The sequence below is a fragment of the Lissotriton vulgaris genome, chromosome 3_2 (assembly GCF_964263255.1).
Source record: "Lissotriton vulgaris chromosome 3_2, aLisVul1.2, whole genome shotgun sequence".
NCBI lineage: Eukaryota > Metazoa > Chordata > Amphibia > Caudata > Salamandridae > Lissotriton > Lissotriton vulgaris.
Window position 1 is genome coordinate 280,502,926 of NC_141690.1, and position 27,142 is coordinate 280,530,067.

Sequence of the window (27,142 nt, forward strand, 5' to 3'; positions counted from 1 at the left end):
AGGGAGGGATGCTTGCACTGCAGCCCACCTTGTACCTGTCCTGTGATGGGACAAGCTTGGGGTGATGGTACCCGAGCCGTACCTGTCTCCGAGGGAGGGATGCTTGCACTGCCGCTGCCCACCTTGTACCTGTCCTGTGACGGGACAAGCTTGGGCTGATGGTACCCGAGCCGTACCGTCCTCTGAGGGAGGGATGCTTGCACTGTTTCTTCCCAAAGTGTTGCTTTTCTTTGAAGCGGGTTGTTTCCTCTGCTGTTGCCCCATCTTATAAGAATCAAAGGACCGTTGATGCATGTGTGGCTGTACATGCACACGCTGTACATACTTCTGCCATTTAATGTTGGGCCCGGATGTGTGCAAGTTTTTTTCTTCGAAGAAGTCTTTTGAGTCACGAGGTTCAGCGACTCCGCCTGTTGCAAGTAATGAGCATGGGCATCGACTCCATTGTTAGATTGTTTTCTTTCTGCCATCAGGTTCGGACATGTGCTTCCAAGCTCCGATTCGAGACGGTTGTCGTTGGTACCCTTTTCAGTTCCCACAGGTAGCTTCTAATTGTCGGTATTGTTTTCGATTACAAATCCAATTTTTATTCCGTTCTGGGTCGACGACTCCAGATGCCCTGGGAGATCCTCAGGTTCGAACTCAGTCCCTTGTGGGCCATCACCCTTTTAGGGCTTATTTCTCAGGACTTCCGATTGGTTCCAATCCATGTCACAAGGGTGATGGAATAAACGCCTGTTAGATATTGTCCGTGCTGCCACTCAAAATATCCACAGACCGATCTTCATGTGGTCTGTAACCTTTGTCTCTCGCCCGAGCAGACCCAGATTGCTTCCGACGCTTGCTGCTTCTTCAGATCGAAGAAGACTCTCCGCGACCACCGAGCTTGATGCCTGGAGATGTTGAGGAGGAGCAGAGAAGAACCGGTGGACCTTTTAGACACTGAAGAGTTCAAGAACATCACAGCAGAGGCAAGCAGGTGTACTCACTAGAAGACAGTGCCAGCTCAGACTTGGAGAACAAACACCTTCCCGCAGCTCAACAATGTGTGAGTACACACCCTTTCAATCCTTGATACAGCTCGCAAGCCGGACAGGCCTCCACAAAAGGCTGCATGGTCACCCTCCAACACCAACAGCAGACCATCGGGCCACCACTGCCCTCAGGCCATTGTCAGCACCGCCCATCAACTTCGGCCACAACGCCCAGCTCCAGCTCGCGTCAGAATATTCGGCTCAGCACCAACCACGATCAGGCTGGCACCGAGTAAACCATCGGAGCCAAAATCATCGACACCAAAACAATCAGCTCCGAGAACGCAGTTGGTCCCAAAGCCTTTGGCGCTGAAGTTGGGTCCCACCACTGTTAGCAAAGAAACAGGAGAATCCCTCATCCATCAGATCCAAGAAGAGATTGATGCTCGACAGAGACCTTTGGGAATCCATCATCACATGGGCTGGACCATCACCGCCCGCCTCGAATTGCCACACAGACACCAAAAAGGCAGTTTTCTTTCCAAGAGACCCTGGATAATGGCCCAACTCTGAACAAAGAAGAAGGACAGACAAGGCCGCCAGACTACTACCTGCTCCTCCATCACCAGCACAGGCCATGCAGGGCGCACCTTCCCCTCACTCCTCTCACGGAGACCCTATATCTACACTCCACAGGGGCCACCAATTTGATGCACTGGGGCTAAAGAGGGGGGAGTCCCAACAACAAGACCCCTGGGACACTTACGACGCTGAGCCCCCAAGAGACATCGACTCTGATCTTTACCCAGCTCGACCATCTCCCCCAGATGATTCCCCCACATACCAGGAACTCCTCGGGTAATTTCTCCCAGAGTGGATAAAATGAATAAGGCGCGCGCCTCACATCCTCCTTATATTCGAGATCAGCTTCCTGCAGACTCAGTTGTGGTTCACACGGCGCGGAAGATGCCCAACTCCCAAACAACTGGAGATGCCTCCACCCTGGATAAAGGAAGTAAAAAACTAGATGCCCTGGGGAAAGCACAGTCCGCCAACCTCTGGCGTATTGCCAATTCTGAGGGTCTCTGGGGCAGATACGACAGAGCCACTTGGGATGAAATGGACGAACTCCTTCAGCACCTCTCTGAGGAACACAGGAAAGAGGGCAGGAGATTGAATCTCCAACACATCATATGATGTTCCCAGGATGCCGCCGACACTGCTCCGCGGGGTATCAGATCAAGTCTCCATCTCAAACGCCAAGCATGGCTTCGTGTATCAGGGTTTAAGCCAGCGGGGCAGCAGAATGTACTGGCCCTTCCTCTTGATGGTCAGCATCCCTAGGTGGACCAGATACTAAAGGATACTGAGACAGCTAAGGCTATGGGTGCACTTCAAGCGCCCACTCTTAGAGGTTCCTTTTGCTGCACTCCCTTCCGTGGAGGCTCTTAACAAACCTGCCCTATAGCCTCCACGGTGTTCAATCGCCCACAGGCCCGGTCAGCCTCAGGTAGAGGTTTCTCCACAGGCACCCATAGGGGTAAAACCTCCAGAGGTAGAGGTAAACCGACCCCTGCCACAGTCACAGTCACCAAGCCCAAACTTCCCCCTCCTGCCCCTGATCACATAACACTTGCCGAGCTGTTTGCAAGGGTTCTTCCCCACTTGGTGGAATACCACCACTGACCAGTGGGGAGTGGACATCATACAATATGGTGTGCTAAAGAGTGAACACAACATGTACTAGCCAAGTTTGCTTTTGATTTTAGCCATGAAACAAGTCGTTTTTGAAATGGAGTAGCCGAATTTGTAAAATCTCAAACCATCGCCTACAAGTGTGTCTAGGTGATGTGTCACACCTCAAGGCAGCTCCACCGTCTTTGCCAGGAGCTCTATGCACGCTGGAGCTCTGAGCTCATAATGAAACTGTCAAACGCAGAACTACAAGCCCCACAATGCAACACGCCGTTGGCTGGAAAAAATGAGTAGATGGTGTCCTGTGTCTAGTGGCAAAGCCCAGAATTGTGAAGTACAAAATCAAATGTAGTTCCTGGCGTTCTGCCACTGTTCTTGTGAGCAAATGTGTTAAGCCGGCCAGAGGGGGAGAGGGCAGGGAAAGGCTTTGAGGTTCTAATCGGAGCATCCCACGGCTCATGGGCTGAAATGATCCCTCCTTGGCAAAGTGGCAAAAGACATTGTTTACCCCATCAAGGGCCATCAGTGCCTGTGCATCTGGGGGAGAGCGTGGCATGAGCTAAATCTACAATTGAAAATGTTTAAAACATACTGTAAATGAAAAGGAATTTGAAATTGAAGGCTCAATGTTAAATTAGTCTCCTCAGATTGATTCGCGGAAGCAGTGCACGTACATCAAATCCTAAATAGTCTGGATGATGAGCGGCCTCAATTAAATTTAGGAAAGCTCCAACCTTTCTATTAAAATTAAAAAAAAAAATTAAATGTATATGTGGTTGTGAATTAAATAAAATGTGTCATCATTTGTGTATTTGTTTGATTAATATTTATTTCTCAATTTTTTGTGTATTGTTTTGCAGTTCAATTAATCAACAAAGCTTAGGCCGCGGTCCTCGGCTTCCAGTAATGACTTAGTGAAGGGTCCCCGGATTCCAATAATGATTCAGTGGGGGCCCCTGGATTCCAGTAATGATTCAGTGGGGGCCCCTGGATTCCAATAATGATTCAGTGGGGGCCCCTGGATTCCAGTAATGATTCAGTGGGGGCCCCTGGATTCCAGTAATGATTCAGTGGGGGCCCCTGGATTCCAATAATGATTCAGTGGGGGCCCCTGGATTCCAGTAATGATTCAGTGGGGGCCCCTGGATTCCAATAATGATTCAGTGGGGGCCCCTGGATTCCAGTAATGATTCAGTGGGGGCCCCTGGATTCCAATAATGATTCAGTGGGGGTCCCTGGGTTCCAGTAATGATTCAGTGGGGGTCCCTGGGTTCCAGTAATGATCCAGTAGGGGGTCCGCGGATTGCAATAATGATTCAGTGAGGGGTCCCCGGGTTCCAATAATGATTCAGTGGGGGCCCCTGGATTCCAATAATGGCTCAGTACCGGGGCCCCTGGATTCCAATAATGGCTCAGTACCGGGGCCCCTGGATTCCAATAATGATTCAGTGGGGGCCCCTGGATTCCAATAATGATTCAGTGGGGGCCCCTGGATTCCAATAATGATTCAGTGGGGGCCCCTGGATTCCAATAATGGCTCAGTACCGGGGCCCCTGGATTCCAATAATGATTCAGTGGGGGCCCCTGGATTCCAATAATGATTCAGTGGGGGTCCCTGGGTTCCAGTAGTGATACAGTGGGGGTCCCCGGGTTCCAGTAATGATCCAGTAGGGGGTCCGCAGATTGCAATAATGATTCAGTGAGGGCCCCCCGGGTTCCAGTAATGATTAAGTGGGGGCCCCAGAAGTCAAAAAGTTAAGAACCACTGAACTAAGGCATTTCAAAGCAAATGGAATTCAAGATCAATGGTTCGAGCAGATGCTTCAACAGTTGCTGTGCGTCGCACAGACTGACCTTTTCTCTGACAATGAAAGGCGGAGCCTCTGCTCCAAATGACCCCCTTGGTCTCATCCTTAGCCCCTTTACCCACCTGTGGTTCCCAGCCCGAGTCAGGCATACTTCAAGCTGGGCATCCCGTGTCCTCGCTTCCCCTGCTGCCGCATGTGCTCAGCTCTGGGGGACCCCTGATAGGTCATGTTGTCCCTTGATCTGGAACTTTGAACCCCAGCTCTCCATTGGGTCATGGGGTGACATCAGGGTGCTCCAGAGATTCTTTTTTACAGAGCAGTTGTAGATCCCACCACCCCCTTTGAGTTTTCAGCAGGAAAGCAGGTGCATTATGGGTGCAGAACCCACCTGCTGTGTGGTGGGGGCTGGAGGTGGGGGAGGGGGGGGCGCGAGTACGGCCCAGACTGTATCCTGAAAATGACTGATCAAGATTTGTGGTTGGAAGTTTCTGACGGGACTAGGATACTCACTGGACAACAAGTATTCACCAGTTCTAACTGGCATCTGGACACTATGGTTTAAGGTTTAGACTTTGACTTAAAATGCGGATTTCTCTGGAATCTTAAGAGACTCAAAGACGGTATTAATGGTTCTGGAACAGGACTGCTGACTCCAGCCAATGGGCGCAGGTTCCCTGCTGGGGGTGTGAGTGTTCAAGGCTACGGAACAGCAGCTTGGACAGCTCTGGTGTCATTGTGTATGTTGCACCTAGAAGCCAGGCACTTGTACAGCGACACGTGACCTGGTCTTGCCTCTAGACCAGCTGGTCTGCTGTCACCAGGGCAGCCTCAGTTCCTTCATTAATTAAACATTGATCTTCAGTCACTTAAGCCTTGTGATCAGGGCAGTCTAGCGCCTCGTCTCCACCGGTCACCGCTAGAAGGTGCTGAGGGAGAGAAGCCAGTACCAAGGGAGCTCTACATCTGCACAAGACTGATGCTTAGAGCCTCCTAAATATAAAGTGGGCAATGTGAATTTGACCAGTCAGAGTCTAAATGGTTGGTAGGAGATCGCTCACAACCTTACAGCAGGCAGGGGGTGTGCTTTGTTGAGGTGGTGGACCTACACTGAGCAAAGGAAAGGGGTGCAAACCCCATTCCTCAAGCAGTAGCAATGGCTTCATGGATGAGTTCCCAGCACAGGGAAGGCGACTTCTGTGAGCCGAGGCTCTCAAGGGAGCGACTATTGTGGGTTGTGGGAGCCGCCTGGACAACACAGCCTGGACAGTGGCTTCTAGAGTCCTACACACTTGTTGCCTGGGTTAAATGTATACATGTAGAGCCTCACTGCTACTCACAATTCATTCTGCCATTACTCTTTCTATCAATCAATGGGAAATATCAAGAGCGACGACAACAAACTGCTTCCTATGTCCTAGGGTCTACTAAAAATAGGAAGGCACTTCTCACCGCTAGAAACAGATTTCTGGAATTCTCTCCCAGAACCCAAAAAGTAACTGTGATAATTCAACCACTACAGAAAAGCACTTTAAAGACACCTCTTTTAAGACACTGTTACCAGACTGGTGACAGGAGTCCATTCTGTACAGCCTGCTGTGTAATAGAATAGATTAAGCTTAGATATTTAGATGTCTGAACAATCTGGAACTTAGTAAACCTCATAGTCAGTTTGTTTTTCATCTTTTGCCGATGACTGAAGTGCTCTTCCCAGGTGCTCAGAACAACAGACACTAGGAAATCCAAAAGTCGTAAGGTCTTCGCTGTGACCAGCATATCCATGGGTTCATCAGACTTGACAATAGGGAGGTAATTTGTGTTGACAACTTCATAGAAATACTAATAGTTCATGCAGAAGTAAAAGTTACAGTATTTGACCCCCATCATCATCGGGGTGGCTGGTCAACTTCAGGAAGAGCCAATCATTCCTGGCCACAGTATCTGTCCATCTCTGCCTTGATGCGCTCATGAACCTTGTCTGACTTCCAATATGTTTTTTTATTAATGGGCAGATTGCCCCTTGTGGATAAAAAAGAGTACAGATTTTGTACAGATCATGGGTCAAAGATAACGGGTGGGCCAGCACTACCCTGCACCCTTTTTTGATACAATTACGTATCATCTCACTGGGCCTAATGACCCTCTTGGACCTAGACAGAAATGGAGCTGAACTTAAAACCATCAGATGGTAGGGCTAGAGGCGATTCCTGGTAAACCCTGCTGGGCTCCCAGGTGGATTTAACTCAATCACATAACTGACCTCACTAATCTGTATTATGACTGTATAAAAACAACACACTTATCCTACAAATGACAGAGCAGATTGTGGTTGAAGAATTTCTGATGCTCTTCATGACCAGTTAGGGCTGTGTTTATGACAGACTGCTCCTTCAGAATCTGCTGGCTAGCATGACGATTGTGTCTTGCTATATTCATGAACTGAACCATCATCTTCAGTCTGCTACCACGTGTGTAGGCGACATCAGGTTTCCTTTGAAAATCTTTCTTATCAAAGCAAGGGGCAACAGATGAAGTGTCCTTGCAAGGGTTCCAATCATACAAGCTCTAAACCCCCTTCTGAGGCACTACCTCCTCAGGACCTCTTCCAAAGCATCCATTATGCTCCTTAAAGTTTTATTAAATCATTTAAAAAACCTATTGGCTGGGGATGGTAGGGCATAGAGACTTGTAGCTCACCTTGCACTTATTATGCACAGCCTTCAGAAATGTACAGATGAGGTTGTTTGTCTGTCAGCAAACACCGTCCTGGGAAATCTGAGACAGTTGAATATCTTCATTAAAGTGCCTTGGTCACTACAGGAACAGTAGTGCTCCTGAAGGCCACAATCTCTACATATCAGGGGCATGCTCCACACTAACAGTAATATATTTATTATGCAAGGTTGTTATGGACTCCAGGAGACCAACAATGGTGATCCCTTCCCTTCCAAAGGAAGCTCCACCCCTGGATCCCTTGACTGTTCTCTTAACTTCTCACTATACAGGCTCATGGGTTTGAAGGAGCTAATAAGAAAAACACAGTGGGCCCGATTCACAGAATTAACTTAGGACAAAATCCTAAACTTACACTTTTGGTATTCACAGAATGCACTTACTGCTTTTGGTATTCACAGAATGGATTTACGACTACTAACTTTATGTCCGCACTCGGGCCGGAAATTCCGGCCCGGAGGCGGAGCTTCCAGCTTGGAGGCGGAGCTTGCAGCCCGGAGGCGGTGCTTCTGGCACGGAGGCGGAGCTTCCGGCTCAGAGGTGGGGATTTGGCCATGGCTGAAATCTCCACCTCTGGGCCGGAAGCTCCACCTCCAAGCCAGAAGCTCCGCCTCCGGGCCCGAGTTTGGACGTAAAGTTAGTAATCATAAATCCATTCTGTGAATACCAAAAGTAGTAAGTGCATTCTGTGAATACCAAAAGTAGCAAGTGCATTCTATGAATACCAAAAGTAGTACGTTTAGGATTTTGTCTTATGTTAGTTCTGTGAATCGGGCCCAAGGAGACCTCGGAGAAGAATTGAAAAGGGAAGAATAGTACGGCTGAAAGTTGATTGCTGTAGGAGAGTAGGGTCTGCTATCCTATGGTCACCCCAATTTTTGCTTTTTGCTTCACTGGTTTTCGACTTACTGAGGCTGTGGGCCTGCTAATCAGACCCCCAGCCTGCTGTTCTCTCTCTAAATTTATGATACATGTGCTATAGGTACATACCACAATTGGAAATGGACTCCTTGTCAGCCCCTGTACCATGCACTATAGGTGCTCAGGGCATAGGTGCCACCAAGGCCTACCAAGGGCTGAAGCATAGCTTTTGCCACCCCTGGCTGGTTCTTAAATTGACACAACTGGCTGATCACTCAGCTGGGGCAAGTGGGTGTAATCACCCCTTGCTTAGATATAGTATACCTATATCTAAACCTATATCTGGACACATATATAGCCTGTAAGCCACTCCTATGGAAGGCCTCATCAATCCTAGAGGCAGAGTGCGTGGTTTTATGTGAGATGGTGCTCTGGCATGAGCTGAGCCTGTCTGCAGCTGTCGGGAACAACTCCCTAAGCTGATCCGGGATAATGCCATACCATATACTCTTAAGCGCCTTATAATCCTCGCGGTTATATAGCAACTTTGGTTTGGCTTTATCAAAACATGTCGTGTAAGGTGTCATACGAATTGGAATACTACCCCCTCGCCAGTTCTGGCGACGGGGGTAGCATTCCACCCTTCTAGAGGGAGAAGACATGTTACTTTACTGAAACGCGGTTGATTTAAAATGAGCCTCAGATCCACAAAATGGATGCCCCTGCCACAGACACGGGTCTGGCCTCCTGCTGCTGACCGAAACCCGGCAGAGGAGGCCTGGACAAAGAGTTTCCTGTCACAGGGCGGTGTCAAACCACCCCAGACAGGAGATAGTGGATTGGAGTAGGGAGGTTTCAAAGAAACCAGACACTGCCTGGGGAGCACAAGGCTGCCCCTTGCAGGATCCGGCCAAACCGGTTCTGGGGCCTCCCAGCCCCTGTCCCAGCGCGGCCAGGATCAAAGGAGAGGGGTGTAACCACCCCCTTCCTGGGTCCCACCCATAGGAGGGGACCTAGCAGGATGTCCAACCCCCTAGATTCGAATAAGAGGGGGAGCAGTCCCAACGGACTTCAGATCATCCTGAAGAAACATAAGAAACGAAATCTGGACCCTTCGACTTTCTACACGACGTGAGAAGACTGAAGAATCTCCCTTGTGGTCAAGGAGTGACCACCCTGTGCAAACAGGCACCATCCAGCCCTCGACCCTTGCTTTGTTGCAGTTCCCGCCGGAACTCGAGCGACAGAGATCGACGAGATCAAGCTTGCCTGCCTTCTACCTGCCCGATCCACAGTCCCTGCAGAGCTGAGACCCGTGGAGGCGACCGGAAGCGTGGGGCACGCCATCTTGAAAAGGCCACGAGACGCTGACCGTGCAGCCCACGAGTGACCCTCGAAGCTGTACACCGGGGTTTGAGAAGCCCCAGCCCCGAGCTCCACTTGCACCAAAGCTCACCCCTCCACACTCGACGAGTGCTGCGTGGGGCCCTTCTGCTTGTGTGCGCTCGACGCGTTGGCCCGGTCACTTGCCAGCTGGCTTGTGGCCCCTGTGCCAACGAAACTTGAAATACGACTCGCTTTTCTGGTTGCTCCAGATCTGCACCAGCTCCTGTGAAAAGGAGCACCCACTCTGACCTTCCTGGTTCGAGTGATAAGCAATCTCCCGGTTCTGCGTGGATTGCTTTTGCCAAGTGCTGTTTGCTGCAATCTTGAAGCCGACGGTGCTGACGGCGAGAGCCTACGTGGGACAGATCGTGACCTGCTCCTGGACGTCGCAGATGCCCCAGAGCCCACGTGACAGCGGAGAGAAGCCTATCGACAACCGCCTGATTGCGCCCGACATTGCCTGGTTCCGTCCTGGTTCCACCCTGGTCACTGCTGAGTGACCCAGACTCTGTCCCCTCTGCTTTCAGGTACTTTTCTACTTCGATCCACCCTTGGATCGCACCGGACACTTCTGCTTCACAGCGCCTGCAGCTGCAACAGCTCCAAGCACCAAGAACCTGCGTGACAGAACCCGACGCCACTTCGACCCTGTGCACCCACGGCCTGTGGGTGAGGTAGCTTTGCAACGCCGGTGTCCTTACACTGGTACACACCTCTAGGGTCTGTGTCTAAAGTTTTGTGTTCCTAGGTTCAGCGGAAGTATCATTTAATTCACTTTAACTAACTTTTACGCACCATTGACATTACATTGGTGCGCGCCGCACTTTCCGTGCTGCACCCGTCTCCTGTGGGCTACTCCCGACTTCATCATTGCTAGTCCTGACTGCTCCCAGCGAATCTCTAGGCCCTAGGCCTAACCATTGTTCGATAAGTGTTACTTATACCATTTTTTTAGTATATGGTCTGAGTGGCCCCCCGCCCTCAGCCATAATTGTGCCAACTTTATATGTTTAACAGTGCTTTTGATTTAACGCTTGTGCCCCTTTCCTCATAAAGAGTACTGGGGAGTAATTTAGAAATAAATACATATATTTTTACAATATATACTTGTGTGGTGTCCTTTCATTTGATTACAGGATTGTATGTGGTAAAACAGCTCGCTTAACACGACCTCTTAAGTTAAGCCTTTAAGGCTGCTTAGTCCATGCTACCACTAGGATAGCTTGTCTACAAGGTTGACTTACAACCTGACATCTTTGGGGTTTGTTTGGACTGATACCCAGTGGTTCCAGAATTGGAAACACTACATATCAGGCCAACTTCTCACAATTGCCAAGACTTCTGCCAGACACACCCGGCCACCAATGCCTGCTATCCAAAACACAAAATACCAAATTTACTGAGTTACCAAAACAACAGTGAATGCTATCAGACACTCACAGAGCAACAAACAATCACAGAAACCCTGCTGGAAATGCATCCAGGAAGAGCACACACCCAGCACTGTAACCTGACTGTACCATAAGGCTGACTGTCCTGTGCAAAATTAGACATAGATTGTAAAGCTTTGGAAGTATGAAAGAGTATGACTGTAGTTTGAAGTTTGTGTGTAGCCTAGATGGCATATGTGGAACCACGGGCCTGTCACAAGTGGTGTGCAGGATACCACTAACCAACTGTAACTGATTGGTGGTCTTTCGTGTACCCTTGGAGTAAGGAAGGGTTGCTGAACCTTGCCTTTAAGACTACAACTTCTCCATGGGGTAACTAGAGTTTTTGAGAGTCAGTGTTATCAAGGAAGGTGAATGTCAGGTCGGGATCATCGCTTGCTGCAGCATACAGGAAGTGAAGCAGGCATTAGATTACGAGCCTGCAGCAGGTGTGACACGTGTACGGAAGAGGAGGTCACATCTCACACTCTTCTTTCTGCAGGAAACACGTATTCGTGCGACAGACAAAGATCCAAAGATCAAGCACCAAAGAATGTCCATCACCAACCGCTATGGGGGAGATGAGGTAACGCACACCCTGCTAGCGGAGAGCCGCGCCGACATGCAGCGATGGATGGAGGCCTTCTGGCAGCACTTCTACGACATGAGTGAGTATCGATTGCATGAGTTAGTCCTTAGGAGAAGTCTGTACAATGTAACTAAGGGGTAACTATTTACAACATGAGCAATCTCTATGACAGGAGTAAGCCCCTATGTATAATTGCTACAAATTAAATACCTGCCCAGTAATAAGCCCTTGCAGTTTGATTAAATGTCTGTTACCAATGCAAGACCTTAGGAGAAACCCCAACAACTGAATTACCACAGAAGTAAACTCATAAGGTAAATCCCTTTGACTTGAGTAGATCTGTTTATCAGGAGTAAGTACTCACAAAATGTACCTGGATTTAAGGAAGCACTTAGGAGTAAATAGCAGCTACAGGAGTAAGTGCTTATGTTTGAGTAGCTGTACAAAAAGCAAATTGCTATGGCTTGAATAAATCATGTGCTGTGAGTAAGAATCTGCGAAGCGTGCTAGGGTGGGGCGAGAACTACCTATGATATGAGTAAATCTGAACCATGAGTAAGTAGTTGTAGCATGGATAAATACCTGCAAGAAAATTCCTTAGTCTTATGTGTTGAATTTGATCTTTTAGATCACGCTAATGTAGTGTTCTCTTGCTTGGGTCTTGGTAGCTAAGAGTTGGGTATGGGTTTTCTACTGCACACCACAGCGTCTGCCTGTGCTTTGGGTGCAGCCCCTTGTTAACCAGGGACGCTACACAAGCGAGCCAGGCCCCTTCTCCTCCCTCAGGTGCAGCAGTGCGAATGAGGCAGCACAGGCATCCCTCGCTTTGGTAGCTGGAAGGTTCCCTTCCTACCGCCCTCTGGTTCTGTTCTACGTGCAGTAGTTTGTAGTCTGAAGTTCTCCTGCCCATGTTTCGTAAGTGTAGGTCATCGTTTTGGGCTGTATTCTCGGCGTGTCCTCCTCCCCACCTCTCAGTTTTATTTTGAGGACAGCGAGACCCCACTTTATGACATGCCAGGGTCACTCTCCCCACATATAGTTCACTGTCTGCGATGAACCAGGAGGTGCATACTTTGTGAGCTGGAGCGGGCCTGTGCACCTCTCTTGGGTAGAGTTGCCTGTCCTGGGAGCACCGTGAGACTTTACATTGTTACTCTGAGATCTCCACCCCGCCCATTATTCAGGTGTAGGCACTCACTCCTTCCGCACTGGGGACCTTATTAACAAGCCCCATACGCCGCCCGTACGTCACTTTCCCCACGTTAAAAGTGACGCACCGGTGGCGCAAGGGGCTTGTAAATAAGCCCCTGGAGGTGTTGTTCTGTAGTAGGAACAGTAGACGGAGACATTGGTCTCTAGGCTGGCAGATCAGCTCAGGAATATTCGTATAAATGGAGCAAGAGAGAGATATCACTCGCTAGCTACTGCTCGCTCTTCCCATGCTCAGTATATTTGTATGTCCCAGACCCCACACAGCCCATTCCAGTGCTGCCTGCTGTCCCTGACCCCACAGAGCCCACTCCTGTGCTGCCTGCTGTCCCTGACCCCACACAGCCCATTCCTGTGCTGCCTGCTGTCCCTGACCCCACAGAGCCCACTGTGGAAAAAGGTAGGGCTAGGACCTTTCTCAAGATTTGCCCGGCGCTAACCGCCCTTGTACCATTCAAGTTTACCAAGCAATGAGGCAGGCGCCGGAGACCGGAAGGCAGGAAACAGAAGTTTTATTCCGACGGAGCAGAACACATCAGATCAGACAACAAGGTATCATCTCGAGGTGCTCTAACAGCCTCTCGGAGGCCTGGCCTCTTATACACTGGTTTATGGCATGTGACCTTCCTTTAATACAATCAGATCTTTGTAAGGCAAGAAAAAGACATCCCCGTAATCCTAGTGTCAATCCCACCCCCATATACCTTCACAATAGGGGTCCTCAACCTGCTGATAAGAGGAGGGGGCCATCACGCAGCTGAGTGTTCCGTCGAGTCTTAGGATGTGTGCGCCTGATCATATCACAGGGGGGTGGGGAGGCCTGGATCAATAGAGGGTCCTTTGAAGGAGAGCGACCTCATACAATAAAGGGCAGTAAATGATATCTCCCGGCTTAGGCAATGGCCTCGGACCTGTGTGGACAGTCGGACACGGGGTGAGGGGCCATCAATGGAGTGGTATTCATGCTGCGTGGACAATCCAGCGCAGGAGGGAGGTTTATCAACAGAGGGGCATTCATGGGAGGAGAGGAGGTGTTGGTCAGGCGTTGGCGTGACTCCCAAGGACAGGGTCATGCAGAAGGGTCATGCTCATAAGGAGGAGGAGGGAGGGGGAGCCAGGGTGCGCGGAGGATGCTTGCTGGGTCAGAGGGACGTGCTGGCGATCGATCGTGGACAGGGAGACCATGATATCTAAAATGGCTGCCGTGCACGTAGTACACAGGTGACAAGCTGGCGCAGATAATGTTCAGATCGCAAATTAAAATTCCACAGCCCTCCCTTTTAACATGTCTCGCCAACTTGTCAGTTTGGATTTATCCCCATAAGGCCACGTATTTCTACTTCATAGAGGGGACTCATGTGCTCATTTCGGAAGTCCAAAGTCTTTGGGCACATACAGTTAGAAACAAGGCCGCACAAAGGTGGCAGACATTGGATACCTAAGCAACACCCACATAATATTACAACAGGTATCAGCACGAAGGAAAACAACTTCCAACCCCAATTCTTCAAAGTGTCCCAAAACCAGCTCCCAAGCGACCATCCTTCTTGTTCTTGGTGAACCTCTGAGGAAAGTCTGTGGAGGTGTTCAATGGCTTTGTAGACTGAAGGCGAGTTGTCAGGCACGTATGTGCAGCAACTGGATCCGATGATGCGGCATGCTCCTCCTCGGTCGGCTAGGACCACGTCTAGGACAAGTCTATTTTAAAGGGTTACGAGGCGGACCGCCTGAAGTTCCGCAGTGTTGTTGGCGAGGATACCAGCAGTGATGTTGATCGTTGTTTCTACTGCCTGGGTCAGGTGCCGGATAGCGCGGCTGTTTGCCATTGGGCCCCACAGAGGAACAAGTCCCTTTGCTGCATCTAGGAACTGTGCTCCGGTGGAGTCGGCTTGTCCAAGGTCGTCTGCACGCCTCTGCCGGTGATGGTTGGCAGGGGCTACATATGTGGGTGGAAGAACGAAGGCAATGTAACATGCGCCCTTCCAACCTCTCGGGAGCCAGGTGTAAGCTTTGGTGCCACACACAAAGTACATGTTCGGAGAAGCAACAAAGGAAGGGGGGTCAGCTGAGTCCAATGTTCTGGTGATTCGGCAGGCGCTGTGTCCCACCAGTTGCGTTCCCTGGCCTTCTAGGCATACAAGGCCGGTGACATTGATAACAGACAGGGCCACAGTCAGAGTGGCGGTAGTTTGTTTTTGCAGATGAGAGAAGGTGGTTCTGGCTGGATTGTGGAGCACCTGTACTTCGACTCGTTCCTTGGCTGGAATGTCTTTGAGGAAGGTGGCGCCGGCGAGCGCAGGACACAGGGCAGTAGGAGTCTTTCCTGTTTTGTTCAGCCAGAACCCAGAGTAGAAGTGTGACACTGTCCGGCTGGAGGTGGCGTTGTCCTTGTGGCTCTCTTGCATGAGGATCAGCCAGGCGAGGCAAGAGCCGTGAACTGAGAAGGGTGAAGGGATGAAGGGAATAGAGTGTCCAGTGGCATGCGGGAGCAACCCGCAGATCCAACAGTTCGTAGCATTCGCAGCAAGGTTGTGTTGGTGCAACAGTTGCACGAAGGAATTGTTCCAGAATTCCCTGCGCCTTTCTCGGAGCTGAGGCGACAGAGAGATTAGGTGATGCTCTTTCAGGGGGGTCGGCTGTGCAGTAGGTAGCAATGCCTCATGAGCCGGTGTGCTTTCCTCCAGAATCCAGAAGGAGGTCATGAGGAGGAGGCAGAAGAGGAAGACAATGAAGAGTGCGATTGTCTTTGATTTGTGCAAGTTGTCAGTCTTTGGATTTCTATACTGGGTATTTCCTGTTGCTTCCATCATCTTCTTATCTGGCGCTTCCATCATCTTCTTATCTGGCGCTTCCATCACCTTCAAGGGAGCTCGGTAGCGGGCAGAACCACAGACTTCGTTTAGCTTCTCTCCCGGCAACCCTTGATTGTGTTTAGGTCACCGTTCTGAGATTTAACTTAGTCCGTGGCCTACTTAGCCGAAACTCCCTCCTTTCGGCGCAGGAAATACCCTTCTCTGGATGGCACAGTGGGATCGGAGAATTTTGCAAGTTCGAGTGCCTCAGTATCGGGATAACAGTCCAATATCGGTCGGTCTTTGCTCAGGAGCTCTTCTTGGGTGCTGACGTTTTCTGTCGTGGCCAGGTTTGCAGAGACCTTCCGACAATGATGCGCGTGCAGCCAGTGCTTCTTCCCCTCCACTCGGAGTGCCGTTCGGGTGGTGATCAGCACTTGCCAGGGGCCCGTCCACCGAGGTTCCAGACTCTTGGTTCGCTGGAAATTTCGTATCAGCACGAAATCTCCCGGTTGGATGTCATGGCCGGGGCCCCTGGAAGCATCGGGGATGGCTTGCTGCACCTGTTGATGAATGACAGACAACGTTTTGGTTAACTTGCACAAATAATCAGATAGTAGGACGTCTGGGACGTCATGAATGGAGGTCGGTTTGGGAGCAGTCCAGAGGTTCATCGGTCGCCCAAACACGACCTCGTAGGGGGTCAAATGGTGCTTGGTGGGAGTGGAGCGCATCGATAACAAAGCCAGTGGGAGGGCATCCGGCCAGTTAAGTCCAGTGGTGGCCACTATTTTTGCCAGTTTCAGCTTCAGTGTGGCATTATGGCGTTCCACTAGACCGGCGGATTGGGGGTGGAAGACCGCATGAAACCGTTGCTTCACCCCCAACCCCTTTAGGATTAGTTGGATAACCTCAGCTATGAAGTGGGGGCCATTGTCGCTCCATAAAATTCGACAAAGGCCATAGCGAGGGAAGAATTCCTTCAGTAGTACTTTGGCAGTAGTCATGGCAGTGTTGTCACGGGTTGGATAGGCCTCCACCCATTTACTGAAGGCACATACAATGACTAGTACATACTTCAGGTTCTGGCATCTCTCTAGTTGGATGTAATCCATCTGAAGGACCTCAAAGGGATGATTGGGGGTCCCGAACCCTCCCCGGGGTACTACAGTTCCTTTCCCGGGGTTGTGTTGCAGACAGATAAGGCACTGCTGAACTAGGCGTCTGGCTGAGTCGGGGATTTTGTCGTTATGCCAGACTTTGGAAACGAGTTCGATCATGGGTGCAGATCCTATGTGTGCGGGGGAATGTGCCATTGTCAGTATGGGAATCAGGTATGAGTCGGGCAGCAACCACTTGTTTGCATCCTTCGTTCGCCAGCAACCCTCTTCGTCCTTCAAACCCACCCTTGCCCACTTAGTCAGTTCGTGAGGGGTGCTGGCCGACTGTATGTCTCTGATCATTTCCCTTGTGTCACTCCATTTTTCTGCTTGTGACCTGGTCACATATATGCGTGTCACCGTCCTATTCTCAGCTGTGGTTCGTGCAGTGATGTCGGCTAATGCATTCCCTTGTCCGACTAAGTCTGTCACCCTTTTGTGTGCCTGACATTTGATCACCGCTAATCGTTTGGGGAGGAGAACTGCCTCAATCAGAGCGGACACTAAATCTCCGTGGAGGATTGGGGTACCGTGGGACGTCAGGAATCCCCTCTCCCTCCACAGGAGCCCAAAATGGTGGACCACCCCGAAGGCATACTGGCTGTCCGTATATACGTTCGCGGTGGTCCCTGCGGCTATGATGCATGCTCGGGTGAGGGCTACCAGCTCTGCAGCTTGGGCAGATCGTTGTGTGATGCAGGCTGTCTCAACTACTGTTCGGGCTGTCGTGACTGCATAGGCAGCTGAAGTGGTGCCATCTGGGAGTTTGATGCATGAGCCGTCTACCCATAGCTCTCCGTCGGGGTCAGTGAAAGCAGTGTCTCGGAGGTCAACCCTACTCCTAGTTTGTTCGTCCGTGAGGGTCACACAGTCGTGGATGGGAGGAATGTCGGGGTCATTTTCAGGCAGGGGTAACAATGTGGCAGGATTCAGAGTCGTGCATCTTTTTAGTGTAATGTGGGGTGCAAGCAGAGTCAACTCGTACCCTGTCAGTCGTGCGCTAGTCAGGTGTTGGGTCTTTGTCTGGTTCAAAAGGGTGTCAACTGCATGGGGCACTAATACAGTGAGGGAGTTGGAAAGTACGATTCCCTCGCTCTGACGGATGGAGACAGCAGCGGCAGCTACTGCTCGAAGGCAGGCAGGTAAAGCTCTGGCTACAGGATCAAGAGTGGCGGAGAAGTAGGCACAAGGGCGCTGCTTAGGGCCAATCGATTGAGTCAGGACAGACAATGCGCATCCCTCCCTTTCGTGGGTGAAGAGGGAGAAGGGTTTGGAGTAATCCGGCGTTCCGAGGACGGGTGCTGAGCAGAGCGCATCCCGCAATTCCTTAAAGGAGGCTTGACACTCAGTGGTCCAAGGAAGCGGGGAGGGGACATCTTTGGTCAGCAGGGCAAGTAATGGTTTCACAATGAGGCTATAATTAGGCAACCACTGTCTGCAAAAAGAGGTTAGGCCAACCAAAGAGCGGACCTGTTTTTGTGTTTTTGGGATGGGGGTGTCTAGGATGGTTTGGATTCGGTCAGGGGTAAGTTTCCTCCCTTCTTTGGACAGAAGATGGCCTAGGTAAGTCACTTGTGGCTGGCAAAACTGTAACTTCTTTTTGGAGACTTTATGGCCATTTTCTGCAAGGAAGTGTAGGAGTTGGACAGTGGCTGTCGTTGCAAGCGGGGTGGTGTCGGCCGCCAAAAGGATATCATCGACATATTGGATCAACACCACTCCCTCTGGTAGCTGGAAGGCATCCAGCTGTCTTTTGAGGGCCTGGCTGTAAATGCTGGGACTTTCAGTGTACCCCTGGGGAGCTCTACAAAATCGGTACGAGCGGGACTTTAAAGTGAAGCCGAAGAGATAACGGCTGTCTGGATGGATGGGGATAGAGAAAAACGCGTTCTTAAGGTCGATAACAGTGAAGGTGGTGGCGGTGGACGGGATGAGGGTCAAAATGGTGGTGATATCAGAGACTACGGGATATTGGGGTACAACCACTTTGTTAATCTCTCGTAAGTCGATGATGAAGCGGTACGCTTTCTCATCTCCTTCACCTTGCTTCTTAACAATAGGTAGGATTGGGCTGTTGCAGACGTTGCTAACCACCTCTTCAACCACTCCTGCATCTACCAGAGACTGAATGATCGCTACCAGTGCCTTCTCACCCTCTGGGGATATCCGATATTGCGGGAGTTTCGGGAGCATAGCGTCCTGTCGTACAGTTATGTGGATAGGATCAATCATCATTCGCCCCACATCAGAGTCGTTTTTGGCCCACAAGTACGGGGGCAGGGCGTCAAGCAAGGACAGGTCAGCGTCAGTTATGGGGCACATGTGTCGTGGGGGACGGGATCTGGGCATGTCTGGGTTGTCGTACAGGATGACTCGTATTCCATCTGGGGAACACCTAATGGTAGCTCAAAAATGCTTCAGTAAGTCAATGCCCATAATGGCGTCAGGGGAGTTGGAGGAGAGTAGGAATGTCGCGTCAGCAGTGTTGTTTTCTAGGTCAAAGGTAATAGGTACGGACAGGGGGTTAGTGGAGGGCGTCCCATCGAAACCTATCAACGTTATGTGTGAGCCAGACAAGGGTGCCCTTGGAATCAGTCGTTTTGATAACACACTACGTGTCGCCCCAGTGTCTACCAAGAATGGAGACTCTGTACCCAAGACCTTAGCGGTGACATAAGGACCTTGCTGGTCAACACAGAGCTCGACTGGATCCCTCCCTTGCCCCTGGCAGTCCTATGCAAAGTCGGGGGCATGTTCACCTTCGGACAGCTGGTATTGATTCTGTCGGGGACGGTCAAACGTGTTCAGTCTCCCTGATCTGTCATTGCTGGTGTCGTTGGAGCTCCCTCGTCCTTGTACTCTATTTCTCGGACCACCTGCCACATCCCTGGAATCCCTATTTCTATTCATTTCTAGCAAAACCGGACACTGGAATTTCCAATGGCCGAGCCCTTTGCAGAAGGCGCATTGGTCATTGCTAACGTCTCTCCGTCCAGTGTGGGATGTTGGGGTGTGATCCTTAGGAGGTAGATCTCTGGGGGTGTTTGATTGGTAGTTCCCCCTTTGATGTTCCCGTCCTAGCGCTATACCCTGTATCTGGGCTATCATTACCCTTTCCTTTAAATCTTTCTTCTTTTTCTCGGACGCCCTATCATTCTCATTCTTTTGGTGCTCGTAATACTGAGCCATCTGAAGGATAGCTGCGGGTTTGGAGGCCCCCCAACTACTCTCACTCGTCTGCAGTTTTTGGGAGACTTCTTGTGTTAGTCCCTTTACATAATTTTGCACCAACAGGTGCTGTCCGGTTGCGGTGGTCATGTCTTGGCCACTGTAGTCGGAGAACACTGTCTCAAATCGGGAGAAGTATTCTGACACATCTTCCTGGGGTTTCTGTCGACAGGCCGTGACTATCGACCAGTCTACTTTTCTTTCCGGGACCAGCGTTTTTAATTTCTGAACTATTTTATCTGGGAGTTCCAGTATGTCCTTCACTGGTTTACTCCCCGGCTCTCGCTGTCTATCTAGTTTACCGAGTTGGTCCCAGGTATGTCCAAACAGATCCGTGTGGTCAGCCTTCCGGATTTGCTTCCACACGTCAGCCGGCAGACATAGCCCAAAGAACAAGTCAATATCTGCTAAAGTCATTATTGTCGAACCCAAGGCTGTGCCTAATTCGGTATAAAATGCTGTCGGGTTCTTTCTTAAGTCGGGCAGGGTTTGCTTAAAGGTTAGGATATCTTGTCGGTCCCATGGTTGGTAAACCCAATTGTACACAACCCTTCCCTTTGCATTTTCGTTATTAATATCATCGCTCGTTCCCTGGCCCCGTGGCGGGATCCAGTAAGGAGCCGCTTCTCTGATGGGCATCATAGTATTGGCTACTTCTGCCGAGGTTGTTTCGGGGACCGTAACCTTGGCTTCGGGTTTCTGTTCCGCGAGGTGGCGGAAGACCTCAAGCATTTGCATGAAGAGCTCCGTCGCCTCACGCTCAGTCCCATCTCCAACATCAATTTTCCTATACAGTGTTGTTAGTTTAGCGGGTCCCTTACTCTGATACCTATCTTCATATGCGTTCAGGGTATAGTAGCTAAATCGCAAGATGAAATGCCGTCTGTGGCTGTCGGCATGTGAATTATATACGCTCATTGTGTAATCTTCGCTCTCCCTTCGTTCTACTAATGTCTTCGCTATTTTGTCGATCCCATCCCGCTCGTCTTTGCTCAACCTATTTAGTCTGGCTGGTGATTGTTTGCTAGGCTCGGGGTCGTCTGATGAGGTTGTTAATGTGGCTGGTGCAAAGGCCGTGAGGGCTGGTGCACTAGCACTGAGATCGCTTTCGCTCACACTCGGAGCGTGAAAGCTTTGTCGGCAGGGGGCATATGGAGGGGGCATGTAGATGGTTGGGGGACCAAGTAGTAACTCATCGTTCGCCCGTTGTTTGGAGGGCAATTCAGGGTAGAGCGCAGAGGGGGTACTAACAGGACATTGGCCTGTCGACCCTGATTCTTGGTTTTGCATAGTATCTTTTCTTTCTTTTATTTCTTCTTCTAGTTGCTTCGCGGCTAGGTGGGCTGCCTTTCGTAATTCTTTCCCTATTTTTGCTTCTTCTCTTTTCTTTCGTTGTTCCGTTTCTTTGCGCCACATGCCGATACTGTCGAGCATAGTGGGCGTGGTTTTATTCTTCTGGAGCGCTATTTCTAATGTTTTTATTTTATTTTCGTCAAAGGAACCTATCAGTGGCCACTGACTTTCAGGGTTCTTTTTCGTATATTTATGCCATAGTTTAGTGTAAGCTATAGCGACTAGTCCATACTTAGTGAACATGTCCTTATTAGGGGTGCCCTCCAGTGGAGCTGGATGGTTCATCTCTAATAAGCGGTCCGGGCTAAACAGGCTACCAACCAGTGGGGAGAAGACAGGCATGACGGGTTACAACGGGGACAAAAGTCTGCACTACCTATCTTATCACGGCGGACAAAGACTAGACAGAATATTTCTATTCTACGTTATTTGGAGGCCGTGAATACCTCAAAAGAACCAATACCGAATAATCGGCCAATCAAACAATCCAGTGGGGAGAATAAGTGGGCACGAAAAATTATCGTTACCCACTCTTTCTCTACCTGCAAAGAGAGACCTTGTTCTTCCCTGTTTGCAGACGAAGAATCTCCAGACAATAATCCACGAACGACAGTTCGGGAAACAGTGGGGGAGGAAGATAGGCATGACGGATTACAATGGGGACAAAAGTCTGCGTTACCTATCCTTCACTGCTTGCAAAGAGAGAGCCTGTTTGTTTTTCCCCGTTTGCAGACAGTGAATCTCCAGAGGGTTTCAACAAAGCGTAATACTAGTATTATCCAAACAAAAACAATTTTCCTCAATTCGTCGTGTTTACACGACCTTACCCGGACCGCATGGACGGTTTCCTGTCCTCTGGATCCAGCGCCCGATCGTCCTCTCTCCTTCGTGTTGTTCGCGGCACTCCTGATGGTTCCCAGTCAGGACCGTAGATCACTCGAGAGAGGTCTGTTCAGAACTAGTGAAGGTCGGATGATCGGCTGTCAGACGAGGGTCTATCGGACACGAGCTCTTCCCGATCGTTGCAGTCGTTCACTCTGTCATCGGGACCTCTCCCACTGGATCCACGTGTCGCTGATGGGCCCCACGCTTTGGGACGCCAATTGTGGAAAAAGGTAGGGCTAGGACCTTTCTCAAGATTTGCCCGGCGCTAACCGCCCTTGTACCATTCAAGTTTACCAAGCAATGAGGCAGGCGCCGGAGACCAGAAGGCAGGAAACAGAAGTTTTATTCCGACGGAGCAGAACACATCAGATCAGACAACAAGGTATCATCTCGAGGTGCTCTAACAGCCTCTCGGAGGCCTGGCCTCTTATACACTGGTTTATGGCATGTGACCTTCCTTTAATACAATCAGATCTTTGTAAGGCAAGAAAAAGACATCCCCGTAATCCTAGTGTCAATCCCACCCCCATATACCTTCACAATAGGGGTCCTCAACCTGCTGATAAGAGGAGGGGGCCATCACGCAGCTGAGTGTTCCGTCGAGTCTTAGGATGTGTGCGCCTGATCATATCACAGGGGGGTGGGGAGGCCTGGATCAATAGAGGGTCCTTTGAAGGAGAGCGACCTCATACAATAAAGGGCAGTAAATGATATCTCCCGGCTTAGGCAATGGCCTCGGACCTGTGTGGACAGTCGGACACGGGGTGAGGGGCCATCAATGGAGTGGTATTCATGCTGCGTGGACAATCCAGCGCAGGAGGGAGGTTTATCAACAGAGGGGCATTCATGGGAGGAGAGGAGGTGTTGGTCAGGCGTTGGCGTGACTCCCAAGGACAGGGTCATGCAGAAGGGTCATGCTCATAAGGAGGAGGAGGGAGGGGGAGCCAGGGTGCGCGGAGGATGCTTGCTGGGTCAGAGGGACGTGCTGGCGATCGATCGTGGACAGGGAGACCATGATATCTAAAATGGCTGCAGTGCACGTAGTACATAGGTGACAAGCTGGCGCAGATAATGTTCAAATCGCAAATTAAAATTCCACACCACTCCTGTGCTGCCTGCTGTCCCTGACCCCACACAGCCCATTCCTGTGCTGCCTGCTGTCCCTGACCCCACACAGCCCATTCCTGTGCTGCCTGCTGTCCCCGGCCCTGTGCTGCCAGTCCCAGGTCCTTGCCCACCCCCCATGACCACTGCAGGACCACTCATGGAAGCTGCCGCATACCCACACAGAAGGTGCACCACTATCGCACCACCAGTTGGACAACGCCCAGTGGGATAGCGTGCTTTGTGTGAAGCAGTAGAGGGAGTTCTTGCTTTGTATGGGGCAGTAGAGGGAGTTCTTGCTTTGTGTGGGGCAGTAGAGGGAGTTCTTGCTTTGTGTGGGGCATTAGAGGGAGATCTTGCTTGTTGTGGGGCAGTAGAGGGAGTTCTTGCTTTGTGTGGGGCATTAGAGGGAGTTCTTGCTTTGTGTGGGGCAGTAGAGGGAGTTCATCCTTTGTGTTGGGCAGTAGAGGGAGTTCTTGCTTTGTGTGGGGCAGTAGAGGGAGTTCTTGCTTTGTGTGAATCAGTAGAGGGAGTTCTTGCTTGTTATGGGGCAGTAAAGGGAGTTCTTGCTTTGTGTGGGGCAGTAGAGGGAGTTATTGCTTTGTGTGGGGCATTAGAGGGAGATCTTGCTTGTTGTGGGGCAGTAGAGGGAGTACTTGCTCTGTCTGTGGCAGTAGAGGGAGTTCTTGCTTTGTGTTGGTCACTAGAGGGAGTTCTTGCTTGTTGTGGGGCAATAGAGGAAGTTCTTGCTTTGTGTTGGGCACTAGAGGGAGTTCTTGCTTTGTGTGGGGCATTAGAGGGAGATCTTGCTTGTTGTGGGGCAGTAGAGGGAGTACTTGCTCTGTCTGTGGCAGTAGAGGGAGTTCTTGCTTTGTGTGGGGCATTAGAGGGAGTTTCTGCTTTGTGTGGGGCATTAGAGGGAGGTTTTGGTTTGTAGTTTAAATATTTTATTGTTCTTTTAACAAGACCGTAGAAGAAAAGAGCATCGGAAATTATACAAATAATTCATAGCTTGATAACCAGTGCTTTTTCTAACAGTTATGTAACAGGTTAATACTAGCTAATCAATCTTTAAGTAACAATAAATACAGTTACATAATGCAGTTAAAGAAAGGATAGAGAAGAAAATATAGAAAAGAAAAGATAAAAAAGATCCAATTAAAAGAAAGAAATAGAGCGAAATGTCGAAACATAATAAAGGTTGAGTAGGGCTACTTATATGTAAAGAAAATAGTCACATGATCACTAAATAATCAATGGACTAGGATTAGTTATGACTGTAATGCTATATAATTGTTGATTGGTTTAAAAAATAAATGATAGTTAAAAGCCTTATGGATAACACCTGTAAGAGATAACATGACTCCCCTTCTGGAGAAAAGGATCCATGTCCACTGAGTATGTACACACAATAATGAAACATTTTTCCAATTATCAGAAATGGATTTCAACGCAGCTGATATTAAAAAATCTAAAAGTTTGCCCTCAAGATCTGTCAATTTTGTTGTAATAGAGAGTGATTTACAAATGAATACAGCATAAGACAATTTATCTGTGCTATTCAATATTCTTGATATAATATTCCAAACAGCCTTCCAAAACTTACTGATATTACGACAGTCAAAAGGCATATGTCTCAACAATCCTTCTTGTTGAGATCAATTACAAAATACACACGAATTCAATAATTTTGCTTCCTATAACTTAAAAGGACTCCACAAGCAATTGAATAAAATAAATGTATTAGTTAGATATAGCAAAACGGGTAACCATCCTGAGATGTTATTCAGCCAGATTTTCTTCTAAATATCGAGGGGAAATTTGATATTTAACTCTTTATTCCAGAAGAAGTTAGAAAACTAATATTATCACCTGCACATCCATTTAATCTATACTACTATTATAAAGAGAGAACTTGCACCTTTGAGCCAGGTAAACTCGAAAACTACACCACCAATCGAAACACCCAAGACATCTTAGAAAACCTCAGGGGGAGCAGAAGGACATAGGCTACATAAAAATAAAAATAAAACGTTGTTTAAAATATTTAGAAATAATAATAAAGTAGTGCCTTGCAAGTAGCTCCGGCCGGACGTCTGCGTGAGGGGAGGAGCGGCGTTCACCAGCAACAGGAAGAGCGGAGGACATGAGCGCCGGGAGGAGCTGCGGGGCGGAGTGCGAGAGGAAATACAAAAATCCGGCATCCTGAACCAAATAAGAAGTGACTTTAAAAGTCCGGGCTGCGGTGCTAGGTGAATGATCATTCCAGCTATCTTTGTGGCAAGTTTCCTACTGAGTTGTTGCAAAGAAATACAATGAAAGTTATATCTTAAATCCCATAATTCCAACTATATTCCTTAGAAATTCAAAGTTTTTCATAGACAGTTGAAATGAGGAATGTGGTACTCGTGAAACAATCTAAAAAGATGTATCACTTCCCACCTTAATTGCGAGACTTCGCTGTTGCCTGCGGCGTGCATATTACCAGGCCGCGGACCACGGCATCTCCTGGTTTCAAAGTCGATGGTCTAGCCGTGAGCCACATCCTCTCACAGACTTGGACGTCAGGAAGTGTTTTCTGGTAAGGCTTTTTCTCTGTGTCCTCAATGGGACCCTGTCAGCAGAAGCGGGCTGCGGAGACCGTTTCTGCTCTCACCTTGCGTTTGTGACTTGTGCCTGAAGTACTGTGCCGTGATCTGACCCGTCACCCCGCCCCGTCCGCCGCCAAATACAGTGAAGGTGCCTCAACAGGCACTGATGCCTGTAGTGCAGAAGTGCATGCAGTAGAACCGAGGCCATGATAAAATGCGAGGCCTGAACCGCGGTCTCTGCTCACGGTGCAGGGGGAAGTCACCACAGCTGGCTGGCCCGTGGCGCGACGGATTTGCAGTGTTCCACAAGTAAGTGTGTCACACTGACTACCTTTAATGTACACAATAGGTTGTTTCAGATAATAGTGTTTGTATTACGGTCTTTCTCGCCCCTTGCCATTGAAAGACACTAGCTCACTCTCATTTTTTTATTCTAGCGCTTTGTAACATCCATCTAATTCCATAAAGCTTCTCTCACTATATAAAAATGTACATAAATAAAACTTGTATTCCCTCCCCCCCGTAACAAACCCTCCGTTTCTGGGAGGTCAGCCCATCATCTCCTGTGAACGAGGCGCTATCCATCTGTTAGAGGGCACGCTAGAGCACCGCAGGGGAAACCAGCAACCTTTCAACATCTCAGCAGTGTTCTGACTGGAGAGCAAGGGGGGGGGTTTCCGGACATTTACACCCGAATCATGGCTCAGGGAGCGAGGGCCTCTAGGCACTGCTGGAGCTAAGTCAGGGCACAGGGAGCGAGGGCTTCTAGGCAAGAATAATAGAAACAGAGAAAGCTAAGAAAACCCAGCTCGGGTACAAGAATGATAGAAACAGAGAAAGCTAAGAGAAACAATCACAGGTAGGGGTGTATCTGCAGTGGTCCGATTCTCGCCAGTTGAGTAGCTGACGTCCTTTAAGTCACAAGAGCACCTTAACTTTTCACATTTCTTTAAGTGTGCATTGATATTTATATATATATATGTAATATTATGTGGCGTCACATGCCACCTCACAGCACCCAGGTCCCTCTCAGAACACTCGCTGACTGTATAATTATATTAGCATTTGCTTACATTAATCTCCCTTCACAGACATTGCACTTCAGAGTACACTACATGCACATGTGCAAGAATGCAAACGTGTTGCTTAGTCATATATGGCGACTACTAACTAGAATGTTACAAGCAGAGATGATGTTAAATACAATAATCAAATAAAACGTTTGCTTTTTATTTAAAAAGTTCCACAGCAGAGCATAACAATGCTGAAGTAATTTTAATATAGTATGTGTGTATATCTATACTACTATTATAAAGAGAGAACTGTGACCTTTGAGCCAGGTAAACT

General features: G+C 49.4%; 1 protein-coding gene across 9 annotated transcripts in view; it reads left to right on the top strand.

Moving 5' to 3' along the window:
- The window catches only part of RTKN (rhotekin), a 570,155-nt gene that overhangs the window by 505,372 nt on the left and 37,641 nt on the right, over nucleotides 1-27,142 (top strand). For all 9 annotated transcript variants that reach the window (XM_086964364.1, XM_086964365.1, XM_086964369.1 and 6 more), the window contains exon 10: nucleotides 11,387-11,552. In XM_086964364.1, coding sequence (XP_086820490.1) covers nucleotides 11,387-11,552 — 166 coding nt within the window. The remainder of the gene's footprint in view (nucleotides 1-11,386; nucleotides 11,553-27,142) is intronic.